Source organism: Nematostella vectensis, chromosome 14 (genome assembly GCF_932526225.1).
Source record: "Nematostella vectensis chromosome 14, jaNemVect1.1, whole genome shotgun sequence".
Lineage (NCBI taxonomy): Eukaryota > Metazoa > Cnidaria > Anthozoa > Actiniaria > Edwardsiidae > Nematostella > Nematostella vectensis.
Window position 1 is genome coordinate 5,845,636 of NC_064047.1, and position 15,500 is coordinate 5,861,135.

The following is a 15,500-nucleotide window of genomic DNA, read 5'->3' on the forward strand; positions in this document are numbered from 1 at the left end:
TGTTGATTGTTATTTTGAAGTAAATATAAATAAAGGAGTGGCTGACATTCTTTAAACACCCCCTTGGGAAATAAGGTGCTGGTCCACAGTAGAAAGTGCGTTAAATGGTCTATTTCCCAGGAATGAACGCCACCAGAATTGACGGAGTGCTTTCAGCAATCATTGCCCTTTGGATATTTTTATTTGTTTTTTTTTATATTCTATGCTTAGTGAATTATTTAAAATGACTATTTAACAGTCACGATTCATTCTTGGAATTGTCATTCTTGAGTTCCAGGAACTAGTCACGATTCATTCTTGGAATTGTCCTTCTTGAGTTCCAGGACCATCTTCTTGATCTCCCGCATACCTTCCTCCAGCAGTACCGCAGTACTTTTCTCAACCCCAGCCTCGTTCTCATGCTCGTCACCAGCCTCCTCCTCGACCTCGTCCGATCCTGACCGCGTCAGTTGCTTTACCACGAGTGACTGGCACCGAAGGAGGATTTCGTGCTGCTCTGGTGTCACATGTTCAGCTAGGAGAGCAATGATTTGTGGGACACATCGACCGGGCGCGTGAAGCAGGCTGGATGTGAAGTGCTGGAAGAGTAAGCTGACCGCTAAATGTAACGTCATTGCGGGCTCATCTTCGTGACGTAACTGCTCCTGCAAGGCCGCTCTCCGCTCAATCGAAATTTGTCTTGACAACATAGAAAAACAACATAGATTGTTAAAAGAAGTAACGAAAACAAGACGATTTTTTAAAGCCCCGTATTTCAAGAAAAATTTTAGTGCAAAGATTCCTAATCCTACTTTGCTTATGGGCCGTTTTCCGAAAGATAAATTTCGAGCGCGAAAGCTACTTTTTGGCAGGCCGCGGACTGTTTCAAGCCTTTATTTTTGCAGGTTCAATTCTTACCAAATGATCACAAGCCGTTTTAACCAGTTGTTTGGCTCCAGGCTTGAATGGAAAACAAACAAAACGGCTGTAAACAGTCTAGAAACACCTCCAAATCTCTGATTTAGGGTTGAAATGTCTAAGGCTACGCCTTTTTTTCTTGTCCCCTGGGATATTTGCCAATGCTTTCCAGCAAAAGATAGCCCTCAACAAAGCGAGGAGGTAATCAGTAAGCCACGGCGTATTATCACCTGGTTCATGTAGATAAAGGAAATGTTTTTACCTCTCCTTCTTCTTGTCAAGCTTTTTGATCATCAGTTCGCATAATCCTTGCCCAGCTACCAGGTCAAACTGAGCGAAAAACTCTTCAGTTTCCTGGAAATACCGAGACACACACGAAAAAAGCCGAGTCATTTATGTATAGAACAGAGTGAATGACGAGTAGCACCGAGACACACGATTTTTGGCCAGGTACACGCATGCGCATAGGGACTCACCTAAGCAGCGAGAGATGCGTGGAGTTTTGTCAAGGAGGCCTGGGTACGCGCATGCGTATAGAGACTTACCTTAGCAGTGAGAGATGAGTTGAGCTTTGTCAAGGGGGCCTTGATTTCCTCTGGCATTTTCTTGATTATTTTCAGTCGCGTCTGGAAAAGGTGAAATTACCAATTCGTTATTATCATAACAATACACGGGAGGAATAGCAATTACACTATTTCACCTAGTCTGAGCTAGCAATGCATTAAGGTAAGGATCACCTCGCAATGCATTATAGTAAGAATTAACTTGCAATGCATTATGGTAAGCATCACTTTGCAATGCATTATGGTAAGGATCACCTCGCAATGCATTATGGTAAGGATCACCTTGCAATGCATTATGGTAAGGATGACCTCGCAATGCATTATGGTAAGGAACACCTCGCAATGCATTATGGTAAGCATCACCTTGCAATGCATTATGGTAAGCATCACCTTGCAATGTATTATGGTAAGGATCACCTCGCAATGCATTATGGTAAGGATCACCTCGCAATGCATTTTGGTAAGGATCACCTTGCAATGCATTATGGTAAGCATCACCTCGCAATGCATTATGGTAAAAATCACCTCGCAATGCATTATGGTAAGGATCACATTGCAATGCATTATGGGAAAAGCATACCTCTGGCGTGATTGTAGTCTCGTCGGTGACGGCAAGCATGTGGTCAGCGGCTAACATGTTAACCATCAGATTTGTGATGTCTGTGCACACTGTGCGCAGGAGATGGCGGGATAGGTGGACTTGAACATCCTCTAAAAACAAAAGGTGGAATGCAGTGGAACTAGCCAATAGGCGTCTTGCACTGGCTGATCACGTGGCTTATTGAGTGGCAAACTCAAGCCAATATAAACACAGAAATGACTGCGCATGTCACGCCAAAGAACGACGAAGAAAATAAATCTTTCAATGAAAATTAGCCCTTTCTGACATAGAAACTTTCTGGCTTATTCGTAAGAGCTGAATAAGTTGTTTTTTCGTTGTTGTTATTTTGCCGTTATAAGCCTGAGCGCGCGCGAGTTTGACACCCAAAAAGGGCAAGTTGCCTATTTGAGAGACAAAGATAAAGGCAATATGAATAGGAATAAGCCCGAAACCATAAGAACATGAAAAGAAATCAGGACTTAGGAACAAGTAAAAATTAATTCACTTCGGTTTTCAATTTTCTGCGAGATCTCGCCGACGGTTACAGTCAGAAGATAACCTTCTGGCTTCCGTAATTCAAGATCATCGAAGCGTTTCCAGCACACACCTTTCGGCAAGTCGCTGGCCAATCAATTAGCAGTTGGTCATTGAAAAGAATCTCCAAAATATTACTGTCGAATCCGTTGTATCGCGACGCCGCATTTTCAAAACATCGATTTGTTTTTGTCTTTTGGGATTTTCTGTTCCGCCAGTCAAATTGTTCTAAGCCAATCCGACTCTTGCCATCTCTCGCCTAGTGCAGTTACCTGGCTTTTTGTCGCGACACTGCCTGGTTTTCGTCCAGAGGACAGCCAGGGAAGTGCACACAGCGAGACTCTGATTGGCTCAGAATGGTTTTACTGACAGAACAGAAAACCAAAAACAAACCGTGTTTTGAAAACGCGGGTCGCGATACAACGGATTCGACAGTAAGAATCAATAAAAGCTACAAATTTCACAAATATGTAATACTTTCATTGCCTGTTCTGTTGTTCTTTGCAAACGTACCAGGAAATAAGTTGATAGACTTGTCGAAGAGCTTCGCGTTAGACCACAGGGCGTTGACTTTTTCTTGGATCTCGGCGTGACTCTTTCTCTTCTTGTCACCGGAGGACTGGAGCACAGCACGAGCTACCTGCTGGTATGCTCTGGTCAGCGGCCTGAATAAAAAAGACATGCGTTTGTTAGAAGGCAAAGAGCAAGCAATGGAGCATTGTTATATAGCCCAAATGGTAAAGTTTAAACCGAGTTGTACCCGTTGCAAATTGAGGCTCTATCCCGAGGTAAGAACCTGTGAGTTGCGTCACAGAGCTTCCTTTGTTTGTTAGAACGAATCATTATGAAAACAGAACACTCTGGGAATATGGTTCTTACTCCGGGGTAAAGTTCGCAGTAAAAACAACAAGTACTATTACTGTGGTTCCATGATTTATCACCGGTCAACATCCGCCATGAGGAGTAAATACACTTCCTCATACACATCCTGTAGTGTGCGCGCTCAGCTTTCTTACCCCGGTATAAGAACCTGTGTATTGTGCACGAGTTGCGCCACAAAGCTTCTTTTGTTTGGAAGAAAGAATCATGATGAAATCAGGACTGAGTCCAAAGGTGTCCTCTGGGGAAGGTCTTTACACCGGGGTAAAGCCAACATGGAATTTATTCAGGGGCCACAACGACCAGTGATTTCAAACATACTTTCTGTGAATGGCATCGAGGCCATCATGATTCATAATCACCTGTGCATTTCTTGCGCAAGCTCCTCTAAAAAGTCGTCATCAATATCTGGACGGTCTTTCCTGAGCACTTCGGCTATCTAAAACCAATAAAAAACAACTTTAACAAGACGCTGGATCGATATCTTAAGGGCAAGATCAAGCACAAACACAAGCCCAACACAAGTGAGAATCGGCCAAATACAAGCGCAGCACAAGATAAAGTCGGCCAAATACAAGCGCGACACAAGTGAGAATCCGACAAACACAAGCGCGACACAAGTGAAAGTCGGCCAAATACAAGCGCAACACAAGTGAGAATCGGCCAAATACAAGCGCGACACAAGTGAAAGTCGGCCAAATACAAGCGCAGCACAAGTGAGAGTCGGCCAAATACAAGCGCAGCACAAGTGAGAATCGGTCAAACACAAGCGAAACACAAGTGAGAATCGGCCAAATACAAGCGCAGCACAAGTGAGAATCGGTCAAACACAAGCGCGACACAAGTGAAAGTCGGCCAAATACAAGCGCAACACAAGTGAGAATCGGTCAAACACCAGCGCAACATAAGTGAGAATCCGACAAACACAAGCGCGACACAAGTGAAAGTCGGCCAAATACAAGCGCAGCACAAGTGAGAATCGGTCAAACACCAGCGCAACATAAGTGAGAATCCGACAAACATAAGCGCGACACAAGTGAAAGTCGGTCAAATACAAGCTTTTCACAACTGAGAATCGATCAAACAAAAGCGCAACACAAGGGAGAATCAGTCAAACACAAGCGCAACACAAGGGAGAATTCGACAAACACAAGCGCAGCACAAGTGAGAATCAGTCAAAAACAAAGCGCAACACAAGTAAAAGTCGGCCAAACACAAGCGCCAATAAAAGCAAAAGGCTTATTGACAAGCTTTTTGTGAGAAACAACAAGCAAATGGATGTTATCAACTAGCTCTATAGCTGCTGGGATGGCCAAATGGCGGCTGCCATCCAGAGCTCGTATGAGTGGCCGTACCTCCTCTGTCGTCATGAACTGCAGCTCGTCAGGATTGGAACGAGAGTCCGCCTCGTTAGTATCATCCTCGTCATTCCTGTTACGGAAATCCTTCTTTTTCACCTAGGATAATGGGATGGAAATGATTGAGTTCAAATCTTCCAACTGTCTCAGCAAGCTTTAGACCTTACATATAATTGTATCTCAGGGGCGGACATAGGACTTTTACAAGGTGGGGTGGAGGGTACAGCAAATGAGGGGGAGGGGGAGGATGCAGCATCAAGAAATCACGTGACATTTTGTTTTGCTCCAGCGGCAAAACAACAACACATAAAGCAAATTATTCAGCGCTTATTAATCAGCCAAGTAATTCCTTTGTCAAAAATGGCTTATTTTCAGAAAGAATTTATTTGTCAGGTGCAGCCATTTCTGTGTTTATTTTTAAGCTGAGTTTGCCATAAGAAATAGGCGCGAGAGTAGTGCAAGTCGCTTATCAAGAGCTTCACCTTTTTAGTTTTCGTTTCACGGCCGCCACGCCCGCCAACAGAGCCTCCCCCCTTGCCTCCCGAGCTCGCCGTTTTCCTGCGATCCTCTTTCCGGGCTTCGCGTCTGTCTGCACCACCTCCTCCGCCTTTCAGGCTAGCGAGATCTTTCTTGGACAATTCTGCGAAAAGTGCAGGGGATTCTGCAGCGTCCTGTAGATAAGAGATAACTGCGATCACTTTTCAATATGGGACAAAACCAAAAGCAATACAATAAATATTGGACAATGATTTCTCGAGCCCGAATGGGCCCTCAGTGAATAGCTAATTCAATAGTCCATGAGGCCAGAAACCAGGACACCAGGAGGTCGAAAGGAATTATTGTTTTAGTCAAATTACACTAGTGGGTTAATCTGTATAACTAAAAACGTTGTCTGGTCTTGTCATTTGCCATTTTTGGGCTTCCAAACTTCTATTGTTCTCTACTAACAGGCTATAACTATAGCTGTACTACAGCTGTTTACCTTTTTGGCTTTGGCATGCATGCGCGTTTCAAAGGGCGCCTTGCATGCCTCAACAAACTTGTCACTGGCCACAATACTGGAGCAGTACACATGCGCAGTAGAGCGCCCTGGAGTCTTCAGGCAATGCTGCAGCAGCTGCTCCGCGTCGTCGGGTGTGAAGGGTGTTGGCAAATGGGGCTGTAGAGGGAGGTACAGGTTATGGGCCCAGGCCTGGTGCGTATTAGCGACAAAATAATAAAGGAAAGAGCTTTTGAGGCAATGTTGTATTTGGTGTGAAGGGTGTTTGCAGATGGGGCTGTAGAGGGATGTAACAGGTTATGGGCCCAGGCCTGGTGCGTATTAGCGACAAAATAATAAAGGAAAGAGCTTTTGAGGCATGTTGTATTTGGTGTGAAGGGTGTTTGCAGATGGGGCTGTAGAGGGATGTAACAGGTTATGGGCCCAGGCCTAGTGCGTATTAGCGACAAAGTAATACAAAGAGCTTTTGAGGTGACGAGGAGGCTCTGGGCGGTCGACCTTTCTCAGTTACAGTAACGAATTACATGCCTAAACCGGTTTTGCAGGTATGACGTCGGTCACGCAACACGAGAGCTGTAAGCTTTCAAAGTTTTGTTGTTATTTTCATTTTGGCGTGATTAAAAGTATCGCCGAATGGCGCATAGAGAAATTTTCCTACACTTCTTTTTCTGTCTTTTTCTGTTTTCAATTTCTGTCATATCTGCAACAGCACTTCTTTAGGCAAGTTTAATTTGTTTACTGAGTCTAAGACGTAGAACGTCTGTTTATTATTCTTTACCAGCAAACGTTAGGATAAGAAACCACCTACGTAAGGCAGCTTGGAAAGCTGGAGAAGGTAAAGGAATCATTGATAGGGAACTGCAAAAATTCAAATCAACAAATACAAGAACATGTGAGCAATCGAGAGCGATAGGTTGGAAGCCTCAGAAAGTCACCGTTAGCGCCCCTATGCGGGCGGGCTTGGCTACATCTTTAATTTTGCCTTGAGTACAAACTGCAAGTTCCCTGCAGCTCCCAGCCCGAAAACAATAAGGAGAACCAAGGACCGTTGTCGAAACTAAAAAATCCATTTTTACTTTGTGTTAGCAAACCAACAACACTAGATCGAACAGCTGAACTTTCAACCTTTGCAAAACAACGACAACCGGTCTTTTCAAGCTAATCCCAAATATGGGTATATTGACCAAATATGGTTTGTGTTACTACGACAATCTCGTTGACCAATCAGCTGCAGATACAAAATCTGTATTTCTGGAACTGAAAAAAGCTACCCGCCCGCCCAGAGCCTCCTCGCTTCGCTCGTCATCGCATTTTGGCTGAGCGTCACTGGACAAGAGATGTCTGGAGGCTCTGGTATGGCAGATGGGGCTGTAGAGGAATTTAACAGGTTATGGGCCCAAGCTTGGTGCAAATTAGCGACAAAAAAATACAAGTAAAAAGCGACAAAATAATACAAGGGAAAAGCTTTTAAGGCAATGTTGTCAGACCAAATGAAACTGTGCTTCTTTATACTATCCTCTCCGCCCTTTTTCTAACCAACCCCCCTCCCCCCTTCAAATTATCAACGTCCTCTTAAGCCAGAGAAAACAATTACTTCTTACCATGATATCAACCCAGGTCCCTGAGGATAGCGCGTCATCTATAGCCGCATCTGCTTGGTCTAGAACTCTCTCCCCGACGCAACATGTTGGCAAGAAGATCTCGTTTCCATGGTAACGTCGCTTGAGGAACTGTTTGCCATCCGTGATTCCTAACCTGGTGAGGGCGTCATATTCTGATACAGACAAAATTATGAATTGAGAGCGGAAAATGGTGGCTGAAGGAGGCTATTTGACTTGAGACTAAAGAATATACCGTATCTTTCTTACTGTATATATCTGTAACGCGCCTTAAATCTATAGGAGCAAGGTGCTATATTATTCTATGTTAGCTTACCTACATAACCATTTTGCTTGAAGAAGTCATCCACCCAGTTGTTCTGGGCCTGCGTATAAACATCCGGGACAAAGCTGATCTTATCCTGCCGCCCTTGGGTGCTCCCCATGATGCGTTTACTGGAGAGCAGATCTCCTATCACAGCTAGGAAATAAAAGAGCCATTACACTGCAAAACAAGGCAGCTATCAAGCTACAAAAGAAGACAGCTATCACACTACAAAACAAGACAGTTATCACAGTACAAAAGTAGACATCTATTCATGCTTAAAGCCGCATTGTCACTAGTTTACTTCCGGTCGATTAGTTAACAATATCCGAGATTTTTAACGGAAAACGTGAAAAATATTTCAAAATATTGAAAGCAGTGTGTCTATTGGAAGTTTCTTTGAGGATGTGATTGATGATTTAGAGCGGGTGGCCTGTTAAATATCTCGGATTCTAATAGATTCTTTTGTCTTTTAACGGTTGAGGTTTCCGGCGGACCTCCGGAAGTAAACTGGTGACAATGCGGCTTTAAAAAGGCAAAGCAAACAACACTTGGCAATTCAATTTAAAATACTAACAAAGGTACACTAACAAAACACTTACAATAAAACAGCTTCTCTTGGAACCCATATTTACTGATTATATTTGAAAACTGTGTTGGCCTGTAAAAACAATGAAGTTCCAGACATTAAAAGTCAGCAAAGTTAGCTATATTGCCCAGATTTTACAAGCTCTTTTTAAACAAGCTCCCAGGGCAGCTTACCTTGTGATGGCGGACAAAACTCCCCTCATACGGGCGGTCTGGCGTGCAATAAATGCATGGGTATACAACACATTTCTATCCATCTGATCAAGCTTGCCCATGATCTGAATATCAAGCCTGGACTCCACAACCTGGTTACACAAAAATACACACAATAGGTGACATATAATAAAACAAAAGTCAGCAAGCCAATACACAATACACATAGGGCGTAATCAAACATAAGTCAGTGAGCCAATACACAATACACATAGGGCGTATCAAACAGAAGTCAGCAAGCCAATACACAATACACATAGGGCGTATCAAACAAAAGTCAGTGAGCCAATACACAATACACAATACACATAGGGCATGTCAAACAGATCAAACAAGCCAATACACAATACACATAGGGCGTATCAAACAGAAGTCAGCAAGCCAATACACAATACACATAGGTTGTGTCAAACAGATCAAACAAGCCAATACACAATACACATAGGGCGTATCAAACAGAAGTCAGCAAGCCAATACATGATACACATAGGGCGTATCAAACAGAAGTCAGCAAGCCAATACATGATACACATAGGGCGTATCAAACAGAAGTGAGTGAGCCAATATATATTTATTATGTAATTTAGCCAGGTTTTCAATTTTGTGTGAAAACCAGAGCAAAAATAATAATCAAGGCAATAAAAATAAAATAGAAATACAAAAATGACAAACATAGAAAAATCCAACATTTCACCTCCAGCATAAAGTCAGTGGGGAGAGAGAACGTCTTGCTCAATTCAGCTATAAACACTTGGCCTGCTTCTTGTAGGGTCTCATTAATTTCTTCAGCCATTCGATCAAGGTAATCCCTTGAAAAGAAACACAAAACAATGGGTTGGAAAGCTACCTAAAAGAACTCCATTAATAATCTAACAAATCTGAACATCCTTTCATTGCCTCTTCTTTTCTTTTAAAATCCTCTCGTCTCAAAACTGCCTATAACATCAGGTAAAGAAAGGATTTTGATGAATTGTGTGGCAGGAGACATTTTGTGCAGGCAAGGAACCTCTTTTGGTGCAGGTTTAATTTTGTTCACATTAGATTTTCGTTTAATATCATTAGTGACCCTGGGCCTGCTTCTTTGACATTGAAAACAGGGCCTCTTAAATGGTCTATAAAAACAATAAATAAAGAACATAAATCAGAATGGAATGCATAGTATACAATGCCTATAAGGGTGTTGGGACATATCTCTGAAGGCTGTTGCTAGAAAAAAAATATCTCAAAGATTATAGAGCTGGAAATGTAAAGGGGAAGTAGAATTATCTCTGCATGGGTAATTGAATATTGCGATAAAGCTGAATGTTGTGAAAGAATTTTGTTATCATAATAATATCTACCTTTCTCCCCCTTTTTAACAGTTAAAACGCATTGAAAAATCTCTTATCTTGCTCAAATCAGCATGTAAGGTTGCTAAGTAGGGCCCTAGGTGAAAAATCATCTTTGCCTATTTTTGGTTTACAGTATTTGTAGTTTTATTCCATTCATTTTCCTTGCCAGTTTCAGTGTTTGTTTTCAAAGCTAGGAATGTTGCACTTTCCTAAATTTTTTTTTCGCCATTGGATTTTCCCGCCTGAAAGTGTGAAGTTCCTGGATAATCGCACGCGCCTAACATCAAAATCACTAAGTAACGATACATTTCCCAACACCCTTAAGCGGAACTAATAAAACAAGACGATAATAACTTGTTTGACACTAAATGCTCATTATAAATTCTCTATATTCATCTAAGTGCAGTCATAACAGTGTAGTTTGTTTTTCTTGGCAAAGGGGCTTTTTTGTTGGAATGCTATAAACCATTATTATCATTACACATAAAAATAACCATATGTTTAGATTAGACTGTACATACTTATCAATAAGGTCTCCTTGAATAAGGACGAGACTCTTGTCATGGCGAAGAATCTCAGAGACCTTGTTGTCAACATGGCTAAGATCAACATTTATTATCTGTGAAAAAAAATGCAAAAGTTCAGGGGCTGGTTGCACAAAGCTTGGATAAGTCTTATCCACCGGTTAAGTTTTTTATTCAGCCGTTAAAACTTATCCGTGTGGTGTGATACGGTTGCACAAAGCGGATAAAGTTATCCGGCTGATAGAGATCAGATAAAGTCTTATCCACTGAATAAATGTGAAGAAAAAACAAAATGGTGCCTTGCTTTTTCTAATTAATTGTCAGAATTTAGATTAATTTCAGACACAGTGCAAGTTGTAACACATGCAAACGACGAATTTTACAGTTGGTAAATTTATTACAATGAACTTACAAACTTACATGCAGCTCTATCAGGAGTGGAATCAATCTATATTGCCCGTTCTGTCGAGAAATGTGGCTCCCAAAGACAGGAAGAAGCTAAGCACTATCCCCTTTGATCATTCTGTGATTTACGTGCACTTTGCCTCACCTGTTTGTTTCTGGCACTCTTTTAACTGTCGCCATTTTGTTTGAAGTAAAAACAGTGTGCGCTTTGCATATTTACCATGGAAACGGGAAGCCATTTAGTGGTAAATGACGGCTTTTCAGCGGATAGTTATCCAGCGTTCTATCCACGTTTGAGCAACGCTATTTTGTCCACCTGATAAATATCAACTGGAAAGGGATTTTATCCAGTGGGTACCGTCTATTCGGTGGATAACTTATTCAAGCTTTGTGCAACCGGTCCTAGAGCCTTTTTTATCTCAAGAATGCTCCTACGACATTATACAGAAAATTACATTCTAGGCATAATCAATTAATATATAGGGTGGGTCATTGAGATCCTGGCTATAAAAACTGACAAATCATGATTTGGCCCTTACTATATACATTTACTTCCTGGTAAACATAGCTGAAACAATATCATACAATTATTCATTAATCGGGGGGGGGGGGGGGGGGGGGAGGGGCAGGCTTATTGGGGAGGGGGGGGTGACTTATTTGAATCATCACAGCTATTCCCTACCCTGGGAGCCATAGGTTAGCATATATATGGACCTCAGTTTCCAGGGTATAATATACATATTTCTATAAAACTGGGTTCTAATGCAATCCTCCCTCCCTTCCACTATGACAAACATAATTTGGTCGACAATACATTTGTAATGTATCTATTACTCAATAATAGTCTTGTTCAAACCCAATACAAGACTTTGCCGAACTCGAAATCACACACGAATCTAATCGCTTATCTGGTAGGTGTCTTTTTCTCAGTTATGGCCACGTCAGTATCTTAGTAGTATAAAAATTACAAACCTGTTGAAGGTCCACCAGATTCACTCGACCTAAAAACAGAAAGATATCAAAACAATACAATCAAAATTTAACAAACACATGATGTATTAGGATAAAAAAAAAACTGAGTACAGAGGAAAAACCTGCCTCCGTGGACGAAAAGTTCGTCTTTTATTTCTCTCTCAAGCTGTTGCGGCGTGAGATATTCTTTGCCATCTGTCGTGTATATGACCTCCAAAAGTCCCGTGTTGATTAGTTTCTGTACAATCTCGATGCAGTTTCTCTCTGAGAGTTTGTGAGCGGTACTGGTTAGCTGAACACGGTGAAAATCAGCCGCTAGTTTCTTGATTTCGTCCCAGTCGGCCATTTTGCTTTTGATTTCTATTGATATAAAAATATAGGGGGGAAGGGTGGATTCAAATAAAACACAGGATGACCAACAGAACTTCACCAAAAACAGAATACACTCGACATTTCCATTCAGAATTTTGTTAACTTTATTTCACTTTTCTGAGAATGCTTTAAATTATTTTTCCATGGGATGCTCAAAATACCTAATTTGACGCTGAAACTGCATGTATCGGATAAAAAGATTGTGGGTCGCCTGTGGTGGAAATTGAGCTTTTAGTTCAACAAACATGGCGGCCCTGTCGAAGGAAGAATACCTCAAGCGCTATTTATCGGCCCCAACCGAAGACGAACCGAAAAAAAAGCGAAAAAAGAAGCCTAAAGCGGTAGCAAAGCTACCCAGGTCCGTAATAGTCGATGATGATGTCGCATGGAGTGATCTTAAACCGAAGAATCCTGAGATGAAACAAAAAGAGTTTGAGTTTGACACGGCTGGCGAAGACGCGCCCGTGGTTTACGATGAAGATGGAAGTACTATGATCTCTACTGAGCTTTATAAAAAGCGTGAGGAGGATCTAAGGTCTAAATGGGCGCCTTTGGGATCTGATAATAGTGCAAGTTTGGGCGACGGTTCTCCTCAAAGGCAAAAGACACACGGGTTATTAGATTTGTCAAAAGCTGAAACAGACGACAACTCTCCTTCAAGACGAAGAAATCACGGAAGTCCTAGCTTGTCACCATCACGGAAGCAGAATCTCAGTGTTAATACAAAAACCTCTAAGATGAGAAGTGGCGGTGATGTCAGACGGCAATGGCATGATTCTGACTCCTCCCCTCCGAGGCGTCAAAGACATGACAGCCCTGATGAGTCACCTGTCAGACGTCAGCGGCATGATTCTGACTCCTCCCCTCTGAGGCGTCAAAGACATGACAGTCCTGATGAGTCACCTGTCAGACGTCAGCGGCATGATTCTGACTCCTCCCCTCTGAGGCGTCAAAGACATGACAGTCCAGATCAGTCTCCTGTCAGAAGGAAACAGCATGACTCATCTGATTTGTCACCCCCTCGAGGAGGTATTCAAAATGACTCTGACCAGTCTCCGCCTCGCAAGCGCCCAGGGTCTGACGCTGATCTCTCTCCTCCCCGTGCCAGGAGGGGAAGTGATTCGGACCAATCACCACCCAGAAAAGGTGCAGTAACCATCCTGTCTAGTATGTTATGTCTTTTCTTGCTAATATTGCATTAGTTTTTTCCTACCTCTGTGCATATAGTACTTATTGTCTAGTGTTGGCAAGCCCAGGTATTACAGTTAGGTCTCAACTCTGTTTTTCATGTTTTTTATTGAACCTTCAGTATTGAACTAAATCTTCTTTATTTTCTAAAATCATTTTAGGCCTAGAGAAAATTTGGCTGCTATGATAGCATTACTGTATGTTTATTTGTTTGTGGTCTGATGATAAAACAGGATAGTCTGTATTGATAGCGTTGATGTTTACTTTCTGATGTTAAAATAGGGATGGCAGGGCTCCTATCGGCAGGTGACCTTAAGAGAGAGAATGAGATTAAGCGTAAACGGGAAGCCGAGATGTTTGCATCCATGGATACTGGCATTTCTGGACGAGGGGCAAAGACTGTTCATCGTGACAAGTCGGGTCGTAAACGTGATCTTGAAGCAGAAAAAAGGATAAAAGAAGAGGAAGAAAGGGAGAAGGCTAAAGATGATGAAAAGTTTAAGCAATGGGGCAAAGGGTAAGGCTTAGCAGGGGACAATGGTCATATTTTGTTTTTTCATGTTCTATTTTCATTACTTAAACCATAGTAGATCTGAAAGTATTTTTGTGCACCTGTCTTTCTCTAAGGACTTCAGACTTTTAATTTTGTTCATTGTGCTATGGCAAGTCTTTGGCTTTGGTCTTGAATGAATTGTCTTCCTAAAAATGTCCTTAATATTGCGTACACTTAACAGCATGTACAGACACAGAAAGCTAGAGACTTGCATGTCTTAGACTACTACTATTTACTGTACTAAAATATTAATGCACGCTTCAGTGTTGTACAGACTGAGAAAGCTAGACAAAGGCTTGAAGAGGACTTGCACGAGATGGCCAAGCCATTGGCACGCTACAAGGATGACAAAGACTTGGATGCAATGCTGAAAGAACAGACAAGAGAAGATGACCCCATGCTTGCATACATGCAGAAGAAGAAGGCAAGCTCAGACGTCAAAGCAGGGAAAAAAGGTAGCAAAATAACACACATCAAGAGGACTGCACAGGCTTTCGGCAGTATAACTATTGAAAACCAGCATGCAGTATCTTTTGGTAGATGGGGGTTACAAGTTACATAACATGATAACATAATGCATGAAAATGTGTCATGGGATGGGGTTTGGTTGGGATGCAGTATCTGTGCAGTATTGGCAAAACAGGTATACGAGGCAACAACAAAGTACAGCATAATTTTACAAACAGCTGCTAGTGTGAACTAATTGACAATAATTTGACTCAGTTTTCAATAGCAGATGTTGCTCTAGTATAAACCATTTTATGATTTTTCTTTTTCCAGCTAAACCTGTATACAAAGGCCCACCTCCTCAACCCAACAGATTTGGAATCCCCCCTGGTTACAGATGGGATGGTGTTGATCGCTCCAATGGTTTTGAAAGGAGACGCTTTGCCATGATAGCAAACAAACAAGCCACAGATTCGGTTGCCCACAAATGGAGTGTAGAAGATATGTAGAAACTTTTCTATGGTGGTAATAAACGATATACTCTTCTGTGCATAAAGTGTTGAAGATTTTTAGGCAGTCTGATACCATCATGCTGGCGTTTGCTGGTGTCCCAAAGGCCCCATATAAGTAAAGGAAACCCATGAAGATTTGTAGAAGTGCAGTCTGATACATCATGCTGGCATCCCAATGGCCCTTTATAAGTAAAGGAAACCAATCTTATTCTAATCTGGGACAAAAATAAACTGCTTTATTGTACAACATGTCCCAGTGATATCATTTTTTATTAAAGTTATTGTTCAGGCTGTTTTATTATTTTGCTAATATAAAGGCTGGAACTCTGAGGGGGACTATATTGCTTTTTGCCTCGTTGTAGCCGGATTTGATTATCAATGTTCCAAAAGTTATTCAACTCACATTACAGACAACTCCATTCCTTGTATAATGGAGTGCCCAAACAGTGCAAAAGTGAATAACTCACTTTTACATTTTTTGGGGACAGTTCAGATTTTGATTTTAATAAAAGGTCACTGTAGATAGACTATGCATAACACCTTGGGAGACCTGTACAGGACCCGAAATGATCCCAGGACCCGAAACGATCCCAGGACCCGAAACGATCCCCAAAAGTACCCCAACTGATCCCGGGACCCG

At 41.9% G+C, this 15,500-nt stretch overlaps 2 protein-coding genes across 2 annotated transcripts; one reads left to right on the forward strand and one right to left on the reverse strand.

Annotated features, from left to right (window-relative positions):
• Positions 1-162: 162 nt before the first annotated feature.
• Positions 163-12,167, reverse strand: LOC5513886 (E3 UFM1-protein ligase 1 homolog). Its single transcript, XM_032383401.2, has 17 exons — positions 11,915-12,167; positions 11,789-11,817; positions 10,409-10,506; positions 9,251-9,365; positions 8,518-8,648; positions 8,358-8,416; positions 7,768-7,911; positions 7,434-7,606; positions 5,815-5,991; positions 5,315-5,503; positions 4,830-4,931; positions 3,837-3,913; positions 3,109-3,260; positions 2,041-2,171; positions 1,443-1,523; positions 1,160-1,251; positions 163-678 (listed from the first exon to the last, which is right to left on the reverse strand). The coding sequence occupies exons 1-17, from the start codon at positions 12,132-12,134 to the stop codon at positions 285-287; spliced, it is 2,364 nt and encodes a 787-aa protein (XP_032239292.2). The 5' UTR covers positions 12,135-12,167; the 3' UTR covers positions 163-284.
• Positions 12,168-12,244: 77 nt separating this feature from the next.
• Positions 12,245-15,151, forward strand: LOC5513885 (BUD13 homolog). The gene is made up of 4 exons (XM_032383403.2): positions 12,245-13,306; positions 13,631-13,865; positions 14,166-14,356; positions 14,682-15,151. Exons 1-4 carry the CDS (start codon positions 12,406-12,408, stop codon positions 14,855-14,857), a joined length of 1,503 nt encoding a protein of 500 aa, XP_032239294.2. The 5' UTR covers positions 12,245-12,405; the 3' UTR covers positions 14,858-15,151.
• Positions 15,152-15,500: the final 349 nt, after the last annotated feature.